General features: G+C 42.2%; 2 protein-coding genes across 3 annotated transcripts in view; one reads left to right on the top strand and one right to left on the bottom strand.

Annotated features, from left to right (window-relative positions):
• PLPP4 (phospholipid phosphatase 4) overlaps window positions 1-12,114 on the top strand; it is a 115,683-nt gene that overhangs the window by 80,109 nt on the left and 23,460 nt on the right. The gene's annotated exons all lie outside the window — the stretch shown is intronic.
• Window positions 7,652-10,927, bottom strand: LOC142875433 (polyadenylate-binding protein 4-like). 2 transcript variants are annotated; one of them, XM_076009747.1, is made up of 2 exons: window positions 8,575-10,927; window positions 7,652-8,439 (listed from the first exon to the last, which is right to left on the bottom strand). In XM_076009747.1, the coding sequence occupies exons 1-2, from the start codon at window positions 9,977-9,979 to the stop codon at window positions 7,991-7,993; spliced, it is 1,854 nt and encodes a 617-aa protein (XP_075865862.1). In that variant the 5' UTR covers window positions 9,980-10,927; the 3' UTR covers window positions 7,652-7,990. The 2 variants fall into 2 exon arrangements, with proteins under 2 accessions (XP_075865862.1, XP_075865861.1); XM_076009746.1 differs by having other exon boundaries at window positions 7,652-10,927.

Raw genomic sequence — 12,114 nt, 5'->3', positions numbered from 1 at the left:
TTCACGGACACTTGCATTATCATAGGGAGTTAGGGCATCTTTCTCTAAACTCGGGTATTTGGCTGCCTGTAGTTAGATGACCTTTCACTGAATCGCAGCTTCTTTATCTAATGCATGAAGCACTGAAGCCAAAAACAAGGCTATATATCATCATCCCTCCTCTGGGTAGAAGGTTGGAATCTGATTTGATTCCAAGACTATTTGACATTATCCATCCTCATTCTATCACTGGTGGCTATCAAAAAAGAGTGTCTTGGGATGTCTCAGGAATTTTATTGAAATTCATTGTACATATATCCTATGTCTCTATGCTTTTGTGCTCATCGCCAGGAAAGCAGTCTGGCTGGGGGACCAGATGGACCATTTTAAGTGACTTGACAAGTGGGTTGGCTGCTGCATTTTTTTTTTTTTTTTTTTTTGGTAACTGAATTTTATGGAATCATGACCTACTTTGCCACTGCAAGACACAAACCAACTTTTACCCCAGAGCCTCGTTTCTTCAAAGCTGTGGGCTTGCATCAGGGATTGGAAAGGCATGGCAGCTGTGGTGATTTCCATGTCTTTGAGGAGCTGAGTGACAAGACTGGAGTGGGTGGAATTGGTGCAAGGAAAGGTTGTGGACAGCTGTAATGAATGAAGTTGGGACTTCACAGCTAAAATTCTCTCCTGCTGATTGATGCAGTATAGACAGTGCTCACACTGTGCTTGAGAGGGGCCCAGGCACTTGAGTTATTATTTGATTCTTCTGATTCTTTGCAGTTATAAGATTGCATGGGAAAGCCGAAGTCAGCATGAAAATATGTAGCAATGAGTGGACTACCTGTAAGATTACCCTGCTCTTGGGCATCTATTTCTGCCAAGTCCTGGTGGGACCTTCTCATCCTTGCTTAGTTCTCACTGATTATTGGGTGTTTTTATATGACAGCCATTATGATCTGAATGTGTCCCCCACCCAAAATTCAGATGTTGAAACCTAATCACCAGTGTGGTGGTTTTAGGAGCTGGGTGCCTTTGGGAGATGATAAAATCAGTGCCCTTATTAAAAAGGCCTCAGAAAACTACCTTGTTCCTTCCACCATTCAAGGGTGCAGCAAGCAAACCCCATCTGTGAAACAGGAACAGGCCTCACCAGACAGCAAATCTTCTTTGATCTTGGACTTCTCAGCCTCCAGAACTGTGAGGAATAAATTTCTCTTGCTTATCAGCCACACAGTCTACGGTATTTGGTTACAGCCTCCCCAGCAGATTAAGACAACAAACAGTACAGTGCAAACTCATTGCAAGTTGACGACAAAGTAAAACTGCATCTCTTGAGAAAGATGCAGGATTTCATGAAATCAATGAAAGTGGAGTTGCAGGACTGCTGGACTCACAGGTGAACCCAGGGACAAATGAGGATCTGGCAGTTAGACCAATGAGCAGTCGAAGAGGGGCAAATTCATTGGGATGAGGCCAGTAGAGTCGCTTCAGGTGAGACTGATTTGCATATCAAAGGTTATGAAATATAATTGAGGAAATTGATGAATACTGATATTTCTGTAAAGAAATGATTCTCGGTGATTTTGAGGGAAAAGTGTTGTGCTGTTGTACACTTCTAGTTTCAAAATGGTTTCAAAAACAGTGTGATTTATTCTTCTAAAAATCAGCTTAATTATAGCACATGTTAAATATAAGGTAAAATAAATTTATTCTTGTGAAATTTAGTTTAATTTTTCAAGTTGAAATCTCAAAAAACTTTCTTGCACTAGTTAATATGAAATGTTGCTCTCCTTTTTAAGTGGATTCACTTAAGGGACTATGTGCCATCAGTGAGATTGTTTGGCCCTGATAGTGACCTGGGTTTCCCTGTACCTGGGGTCTCGTGACACCTGTGGGTGTCTGAGACTCCTGGAGAATCAGAGAGAGGTTGGAGAGACTGGTCTGAAGCACCAGTGCGGTGGCCTGAGCTGGGACCCCGATGTGGACATTCCCCTTGGATCCCAGCACCTACCACCCATAGGCTCAAGGCTGCTCACTCTGGGTGGGCAGCGTACATCTGTCTTGCCTACCCCAAACCTACCTTGGAGAGAAGTTTGGGGAATACTGATAATCTCCCAGAGGCTGTGAGGTTAAAGTGAGCGGCAAATTTGGGGAGTGAGAGTGGAAGGGAGTGGGAAAAATACCAGTAAGGGAGAAGTAAACTAAACACACTAAAACCAAGCTGATTCCAAATAGCAAAGCACTTATTTTTGCCTCTAGAGAAGAGAAAGCAAAATCTGGCTCCATAGATGAACTTTTACTCTCGTCTCTAGATTGAAAATAATTTGTCTTTTTCCCACAGTTGATCTGAATAATGCAGGAGCTTCCAAAGAGCAGGCTGGCCCCAGCCAGCTTTTTTCCCTTTGTGTTGGAGTCACATTTCATATTTTCCTTGCATAGTGCACTGGGGTGCAACTGCTTAGATAAAAAGGACTTTGACTTCTCACCAGCATCACAGGGACTTTATTTGGTATCTCACTTTTCAATCTTTTTCACCCAGGTCATCTGGAAAGACTCATGGACAGAAATGAGCCCAGAGGTCCCTGAGCAGGTTGGCGTCAATACTTTTTCAGTTTAGTTGTTCAATCAGCTACCAAAACTCCAGAATAGCCTTCTGTTGCTCAGCCTGCTAAGCTTCTCAGGCAGCAACTTCTCAGGTGTGACCTTACTAAATTAAGACCTACTGGGCGCAGAGACAGAGCACAGAACTTTGTATCTGCCTGGCTTAGTGCCTGTTTGTTTGAATGAATGAATGAATGAATGAATGAATGAATGAATGAATGAATGTAATTTTGAGTCTTGCATCTGTCACTTACCAGCCACGACCTTGAGCAGGTTGCTTGGCGTCTCATTCACCCAGCAGACATTTATCGATTGCCTCTTGGATGTTAGGCACTAAATTAAGTGTCAAGGACCCCAAGGTGAATGAGACAGCATCTGTTCTCAAGGACTCTGGTCTGGTAAGGGGGGAAAGAAGGCAAAGGAGGGATTCTCCCAGGAGAGTAATTGGCTCTGACACTGGAAAGCAGATCCCAAAACTGGGCCCGGCCTGAAGGCCAAGAGGGTTTAGGTTTCATGCAGGAAAGAATTCAAGTGCAAGCCTTAAGTTGGAAGGCAACGTTTATTGAATTAAAAACAAGCAGGCTACGCCATAGACACAGTAGCACCTGTACGTTGCTGCTCTATTTATGGCTGTCTCTCAATTATATGCTAAATAAGGGGTGGATTATTTATGGCTTTTCTGGGGAAAAGGGCAGAGATTTCCAGGAATCAAAGATTCCTCCTCTTTTTGTACCATATAAGCTAACTTCCAATGGGAGTTTCTTTGGATATGCCAATACATTATAAGCAGGGTCCAGTGAGCTACAAGGGCGAGCAGAGGTTGTTCATTTCACCATCTTGGAATCGCCAATTGATGATTCATGCAGCTGTTTTCCTCCCCCAAAGTTTGTAACCAAAATATTTTATTTTATTATTATGTTTGTGGCACATGTTTTGTTGCTAATAATTTTCAAAGAAAATAAATAATCCAAGTCCTGGCTTAGCATTTTTCTGAGCCCGTGCAAATCATGCAGTCATTACAAATGGCCAGCGTCTCAGGTGTGTGTTGTAATAAACAGGAGAAAAAGGAATGAGGTCTGTCTTTTCACCCTTAAGAAATAGCTACATTAGAAAAATAAAATAGCAATGAAGCTTGAAATATGTTCTGGTGTAAAGATCAGTAACAGGCAACCTGGCCAGTTTCATTTATTTTGTATTTATTCTCATTACAAGCCTTGAGTGCTCCCTGGGCTCTCTCTTGCTACATCAATGTTTTCAGAATTCTCAGTGGCTTGAATTTTGTAAGCTGAGAAATCAATCAAGTGCCTCGGGAGAATGCCATGTCTTATTCTACCCCGAGCCTCCAAATGCTTCTTGTAATTAAGTATTAGTTGGAGTTCATTGCACTTGAACAATGAGGTGATGTTTGGGTAAGCTTAGTTTGTTGTTTTTTCTTGAAGAGCATTGCTTCAGTTTTCTGGTTAACCAAATCACTGTAGTCTCAAAAGTGCAATTTAAAGCTTCCATAATTATAATAGTTAGTTTAGTGTCCCTGAAAACCAACTTCAGTACTTTCTGGTCATTAGTGTGTTGCTCTGGCTGGCACACTTTGCCTGGTCCACCTAGGACAAGCCCTGTGACCATGGAGCTTTAATTAAGCTTTTAAAATAAAAGTGGAATTGGGGAACTTGAAGGTGTTCCTTTTTAAAAATGGTGTACTTAGGCCGGGCGTGGTGGCTCACGCCTGTAATCCTAGCACTTTGGGAGGCCAAGGCGGGCGGATTGCTCAAGGTCAGGAGTTCAAAACCAGCCTGAGCGAGACCCCGTCTCTACCAAAAATAGAAAGAAATTAATTGACCAACTAAAAATATATATACAAAAAAAAATTAGCCGGGCATGGTGGCGCATGCCTGTAGTCCCAGCTACTCGGGAGGCTGAGGCAGTAGGATCACTGAGCCCCGGAGATTGAGGTTGCTGTGAGCCAGGCTGACGCCACGGCACTCACTCTAGCCTGGGCAACAAAGTGAGACTCTGTCTCAAAAAAAAAAAAAAAAAAAAAATGGTGTACTTGCCTGATGACCAAATGCATGGCTGCATAAGTCCGTGTTGTAGAGCATACAATTAGGCGACTGACTCTAATTCCGCATTTTCTCCTGGGCACAAAATTTTCTTGGCATACTTCAGTTGTTTAACAGGGATAATTAGTTAACAGTGAAATATATGTAAAAACTCATATAGAGAATGTATTTGTATGGTTTAAATAATATTATTACTATTAAATAAGAATATGAATAAATATTAAATGATGATAGAAAACAGACTCTCATGTACCCACCACTTGGTTTAAGAAATAGAATATAACTGTACATTTAGAAATCCTATATAACCCTTCCTGGTGGCTGATCCTACTCTCCCACTATGGCCATTGTCTTGAAAATTTAAAAATCATGTCTTTGCTTTTCTAGATAGTTTTATACACACACACACACACACACACGCATACATATGTATACATTTCTAAGTGATATATTGCTTGGTTTTTGAAATTTACATAAATGGTGTCATGCAGAATATATTTTTTGTGACTTGCTACTTTTGCTTACCATTGTTTTTTGAGATTCATCTATTTATTGATGTGTGTAGGAGGAGTTTATTCATTGTCATCGCCATATGGCATTCTAAGGCATGACTGTACCACAATTTAAAAAAATCATTCTCCTGTTCATGGACATTTGGGTCATCTTCATTTGGAGCTATTATGAACAGTGTTGTGAATTTCTGTGCACTTATTCCAAATATAATTCTCAGATATATTCCTTGCAGTAGACTAGTTGGGTCATTTGCTTACCTTCAAGTTTAATAAATAATGCTAAACTATTTTTCCAATCTCACCAGCAGGTTATGAGAGTTCCCTTTGCCCCATAGTCTTGCCAGCACATGGTCAGAATTTAGTTTCTGCCAGTCTGCAGGCTGTGATGGTTGTTGTGCTGTGCATTTTCCTGATGACTAATGACTTGGACCATCTTTTCATAAGTTTTAAATGGAACTTAGATTTTTCTCTTTCTATGACATACCTGTTCATGTCTTTTGCCCATTTTTTAACTAGGTTGTCTGATTTTTTTCTCATTAATTATTAGGGTTTTTAAAAAATATTCTGGATATGAGTTCTTTGGTTATATTTGCGACAAACATCTTCTCCTCCTTTATGCTTGTCTTTTTCATTTTCCTTATGTTTTTGTTTTGACCTCCCACAATTTGTGTATTTGTTTTTTCTTTCATTTATTCATTTATTTTAATAATTTTATTATTAAAAGTATATGCACACCGTAGGAAGTCAGGGTATACAGAGAAGCAAACATTTTTTTTAAGAAAGAACTTTATATTCCTACTGCCCAGAGGGTACCAGCATTAGCATCTTAGTGCACATTCTGCTGGATGTCACGTATATGCGTGTGTGTATGAGTGTGAGTGTACAGGTGACCCTTGAATAACACAATTTTGAACTTCATGGGTCCACTTATATGTGAATTTTTTTCAAAAAATATATTGGAAGATTTTTTGGAGACTTAGGGCAATTTGAAAAAACAGAGGAACCACATACCCTAGAAATATCAAGAAAATTAAGAAAAAGGGATGTCATGAATGCATAAAATACATGTAGATACTAGTTTCTATCATTTACTACCATCAAATATTGTAAATCTATCATAAAAAGTTAAAATTTATCAAAACTTACATATGTGCAGACCATATATGATATCATTTGTAGGAAGTGTAAATAAATGTAAAGATGCAGTATTAAATCATAACTGTATAAAATGAACTGTAGAACACACTCTGCTACTGTCATAATTTTGTAGCCACCTCCTGTTGCTATTGCAGTGATCTCAAATGTCCTGAATATTCACTTAGAACACACAATGATGCTGATCATCTTCATGTGAGCAGTTTGTGTCTCTAGTACATAGTGTATTGCAGTAAAAAGTGATCTCTGGTGGTTCTCATGTATCTTTCTTTCATTGTATTTAGTGTAATACCATAAACCTTGAATAACACCGTGGGATCCAAGGGTATGGGGAATTGTGATCTATTACAGCTCTCACCTAGTTCATCTTCAGTAGTGTCCTAGCTATTCTCAGCCCTTAAGAATCAGCTGGCTGGTCAAGTTCCATGAAAATCCTTATTGAGATTTTGCTTGGAATTTTATTGAATCTATGGTTCACTTTGGGGAGACCAAGCTTGTTAATTGTGCTGTTCAAATCTTATATATCCTATCTAATTCTTCTGTTTTTTCTTAAATTATTGATTACAAAGATATGTATTAAAACTTTCTACTAGTATAGTAAATGTTATCGTTCTATGGTATTTGTAATTTCATTCATTTTTGATTCACATTTGTTGATGTGTAAACATAGTTTAGAATTGCCATACTTCCTATTATACTTTCTAATACCTTTATAATGAAGTCATGACCATCTTCTTTATCTCTAATACTGATTTTTACAATAAAAACCATCTGACGTTAATATTGACACCAGCTTTCTATTGGTTGGTATTATCTTTATCCTGTGACTTTTTGTGCCCTATATTTTATGTATGTAATTCTTGAATTTTTAGCTGGAGAGCTAATTTCAGTTATATTTCTTGTATTATCTATATAATATAATTTGTTTACATCATTCTTTATATACTTCTCTCTCCTTCCTTGTACTATTTTTATGTCTGATTTCATCATTTTCTGCTTTTTGTGTGAAAATTCTATCAAACCTCTAGCTTAACACACACAGTTGACAAAGTCTCTAGCTAATACCTTTTCTTCCTTCTGAGCAAAGTAAGAACATTAAATGCTTTAGCTCTGATCAGTACATTCTAAATTATTGAGTAGTCTTGTTGGTGTTTTAATTCTAGCCTGATTCCTCCTCCTTCCTCCCAGCAAAACCACCAAACTGAGCACAGTTTAACACATAGACGCCTTTGCTTACCATTCTGTTTTCTATTTTAGCCTTTCCATCTTCTGCCTAAAATATATCCTTTACATTTCCTTTTTTGATTTTTTTTTTTTTTGGTGGCAAATGCTCTGTGTTTTTTTTTTTTTTTTTTTTTTTTTTTTTTTTTTATGGAGATTTTCTTTATTGAGAAACTTAAGACTTGGGTACATCAAATAAACCAATTTCTGGGGAGGGGGGAATCAAAACCCATAATAGAAAAAAAAAGTTAACACTGTCTGGGCCATAGCAGAACCCAGAGAATATATTTGTATAATTGAAAAATCCTAGGCGCTTCATAATTGACCTTTTGATACAAAATGACCTATTAAATTTGTAATTCGTGGTTCCTGGTGTTGAGGTCCATAGGACAAGCTAGGAAGTCTTCAAACCTGGAGCTGAATTCCGTGAGGGGTTATTTGGCTTTTGAATCAGTTTTTCCTTGTCTAAGAGGTAGCAGCAGCAACAGCACCCACTTTCTGGGCAGCTTCTTTCTTGGCATGATGAGCCTGTAGAACTGCCACAGCTTCATCCACCTTGGAGCGGAGAGACTCAGGGGACTCCAGCATGTGCAGCAGTTCAGAGTTATCGATCTCCAGCAGCATTCCCGTAATCTTTCCAGCCAGGTTTGAATGCATTGTTTGGATGAGTGGGAACAAACGTTCTCCCAACATCTGCTTCTGTTCTTGGGGGGGTGCTGCAGCCAGCATGGAGGCAGTCAGAGGCTCCTGCCCCTGCACATGGACTGCAGGCTGGGGTGCCTGCAGAGGCTGTATTGCAGGATGAGGGCTGCGGACACTGGAGGCGTATTTGTATGGTGCAACAGCTCTAGGAGCAGCAGCAGCAGCAGTGACAGCAGCACGAGGCGCTAAGTTCTGCACGGCTGTGGGAACGCCTCCAGACTGGCAGCTGTCAGTCAGCCCTTGCTGGGCGGCACCAGCCCCACCAAAGTCCATAGCCAAGCGGTCCGGGCACTCAGACCCGACTCTCTGAGTAGTAGTAGGGAGGCCACGAGAGGCCGGAGCATTACCAGTTGGAGCCAGATGGCGAAGAGTTGGACGAGGCCCAGACTGGCGTATAGCACTTGGCATTCCTTGGAAGCCTTGAGGTCTCCCGCCTTGCTGCCAGCGTGGATTAGGCCTCATCTGTGCTAACTGGTTAGGTGTATAATACGGAGGTCTTCCTTGAGCCTGTGGGACTGCTGGCACAAAGTAGCCACCAGCTGCAGGCTGGAACTGATTTAAGATGGCATTGGCAGGGAGTGCTCTCATTCCAGCCACCCGCTGCATATATTGGTTGGTCAGGTGAGCCTTTCTCTCTTCCTTCCTCTGGGCCAGGGCAACATACAGTGGCTTGGAGCCCACGATGCGTCCATTCATCTCAGTGACTGCTTTGGTTGCCTCTTCAGGAGATGAGAAGCAGACGAAGCCAAACCCTTTGCTTCTTCCATCTTCCAGCATCACCTTAGCACTGGTGATTGATCCAAAAGGAGAAAACTCTTTCCTTAATTTCTCATCATCAATAGTGTCATCCAAGTTCTTAATGTAGAGATTCACCCCCTGATATCGACTAATTCTCTCCTGTTTCAGCTGCTCAAATTTCCGTTTTAACTCTGCCTGCCGTTCCACTTTCTTCTGAGCACGGCCTACAAATATGACTTTACCACTGATTTCTTTTCCATTCATCTCTTCCACAGCCTTATTGGCATCCTCGTGTTTTTCGTAACTGACAAAGCCAAAGCCTTTGGATTTCCCACTGGGATCTCTCATCACCTTGACACTTAGTGTCTTACCAAACTGGCTGAATAGCTCTTTCAGACTCTCATCATCCACCTCTTCCCCAAAGTTCTTGATATACACATTGGTAAATTCCTTGGCTTTGGCTCCAAGCTCAGCTTCCCGCTCTTTGCGAGACTTGAATCTGCCCACAAACACTTTGCGGTCATTGAGGAGCATGCCATTCATCTTCTCGATGGCCTTGTCGGCAGCCTCTTGGGTTTCGAAGTGGACAAAAGCATAACCCTTAGAGCCGTTCTCATCACACACCACCTTACAGGACAGAATGTTTCCAAAAGCAGAAAAAGTATCATAAAGTGCCTTGTTATCTATAGATTTGTCCAGGTTCTTGATGAAGACGTTTCCCACACCAGACTTTCTCAAAGAGGGATCCCTCTGAGACCACATGATACGGATTGGCTTTCCTTTAATCACATCAAAGTTCATGGTGTCCAAGGCCCGCTCAGCGTCAGCTGGCTGCTGGAAGTTGACGTAGGCATAACCCAGGGAGCGGCGAGTGATCATATCTCGACAGACCCGGATGGACAGCACAGGCCCCGCAGGGCTGAACTTTTCATACAGCATGGCCTCGGTGACGTCCGAGTGCAGGTCACCCACGTACAGGGAGGCCATGGGGTAGCTGCTGGCCGCAGCGTTCATCTCCCCAGCCCCCACCACCCCGAGCCCCGCCAGGAGGACTTCTTAGAGGGCCCACCAAAGGACAAAAGGGGCCCCTCTCAGAGCCGTGGCCCGCACCGCGGCTCACAGGTGGCACAGAGCGAGGCTACGACGAGCTGGAGTAGGTAGGCTCAGAGACCGGACGGGAAACAGGAGTTCAGGGCAGCTCGCACGGGGCTGCAACACCTCAGACAAAAGGCTCTCAAAAACAATATGGCCCTCCCTGGGAGTTTGTGATTTTCAGCTGTCCTGGTTTGAAGCTCCAAATTCCCAAAAGAAAAAAAAAAATTAAAATGGGAATCCCCTTCCGAAGGATTAAAAATCCTTTAGGAGGCAAACAGATGCTGCCCACGGCGGCCTTCGGGACACGCGTTTCTCTATAAATATAGGCCTTGGGCTCCCGGCGGTTTAAGATTACAACAGCCAGGGAAGAGGGAAACCAAATCTCGTGGGTGCGACTCGGCAAGCCCCGGGCGGGCGGTCGAAGGGCAGTGCGGACACGTGGTGCGCCGGGCGCGGGGGGCGAGGGCGCCGACGGGCCGCGGGGCCGGGGTTGCCACGCGGCGCGGACGCGGACGGCGGGCCGGGCTGGCCGGGCGGGCGGGCGGCTCACCCCTGGACCGACGGACGGAGACCGGCGGACGCCAAGTGCGGCGGCGGCGGGCGCAGGGCAGGCCGGAAGCGCGCAAAAGTGACTTCCCCGCGGGTTCTCCGAGGAGGATTCGCTTTTTCTTTTCCTTTCTTTTCTTTTCTTTTTTTTTTAGATTTTGAAGCGTTTGCGGGTTTTTTTTTATCTTTTTCTCTTTTTCTTCAGGCTGCTAAGCCCGAAAGCGGAGGAGGGAGCAGCGACCCGGGGCGGAGAGAGGCGGCTGGGGGAGCCACCGCTCCATTTATACCCGCCCGCCCCGGGCGCTGCTGGTCGAAGGGCGCCTCGCCTGCTCTGTGTTTTTTAATTTCCTAAGTTTTCTTTATTTGACTTCATTCTTGGAAGATAGCTTTGTACACTCTGGAAGTCTAGTTCGACAGTTACTCCCTCTCTGAACTTTGAAGATATTATTTCATTGTCTTCTTGCTTCAAATTTTTGGCTTTTTTTGAAGACAGCTGTACGTCTTGCTGCTGCTTCTTGGTAGATATTTTTTTCTTCTCCTGTGGATACTCTTAACATCTTTTTCTTTTGTGTCATAAAGTTTTATTATTAATACATGCCTAGGTGTCTATTTCCTTTTATGTGTCTTGTTTGGGATTCATTGAGCTTTATAAATCTCAGGTTTGTGTTTTTCAACATTCTGAGGTGTCCTCAGCCATTCTCTATTTGAATATTGCTTCTTCCCCATTTTTCTCTATTATTTTCTCTTGTAACTTAGCACTCCAGTGGCACATTTGTAAGACTTTCTCACCGTATTATCCAGGTCACTTAACCTTTCCTCCATTATTTTCCATATCATTATTTCTTTTAACTAAATTCTGGAAGAAATTTGAATCTCTCTTCCAATTTACTAATTCACTGTTCGCCTTTGTCTCACATGCTATTTAGGCTATCTATTGAGTTTTTAAATTTAATTACTCTATATTTCATTTAGAAATTCGATTTGGTCTTGTAAAAATCTATTACTTTTTATAATGCTTGCTTCCTGTCTTTATTTTTAAGCTTCTCTATAATTTCTTCAGTCATATTACAAATAGTTGTTTTATATTCTGTATCTTGTGACTATAACATGTGAAGCTGTCATAGTCAGTTTTTCTTATATATTCTCATTTGTGATGCCCTGAAATCTTTTGTGCTTGAGTTTTTTTTTTACTCTGGGCTTTTAATTTTTCCTGTAACTTGTGCCCTGGGTTCTTGCTTTCCCTTCATTGGGGAACTTGCTCTTACTGATTCTTCTCTTTGTGTCCCTACAGTGATACGTTTAAAAGATTTTTATATTTTATGCAACATTTAATGTTCCAAACATGATAATAGCATGCCACGCTGCTGGAATTTTATCAGCTGTCTGATAAGAAGAATCTGGGGGTAAAGGCTCCCCATTCCGGGACCCCGCCCTGCCCATCCCGGGACCCCGCCCTCCACTCTCCGAGAGTGGAGAGGAGAGTGGGCAATCCCCACAACTAGGCAGGA

This window comes from Microcebus murinus, chromosome 14 (genome assembly GCF_040939455.1).
Source record: "Microcebus murinus isolate Inina chromosome 14, M.murinus_Inina_mat1.0, whole genome shotgun sequence".
NCBI classification, from domain to species: domain Eukaryota; kingdom Metazoa; phylum Chordata; class Mammalia; order Primates; family Cheirogaleidae; genus Microcebus; species Microcebus murinus.
Note: the sequence above shows the minus strand (reverse complement) of the source record. Positions and strands in the feature narration are given on the sequence as shown.

What these genes read in the sequence shown, in the direction of transcription:
- LOC142875433 (XM_076009746.1), bottom strand. Translation starts at nt 9,979, where the DNA reads ATGAACGCTGCGGCCAGCAGCTACCCCATGGCCTCCCTGTACGTGGGT.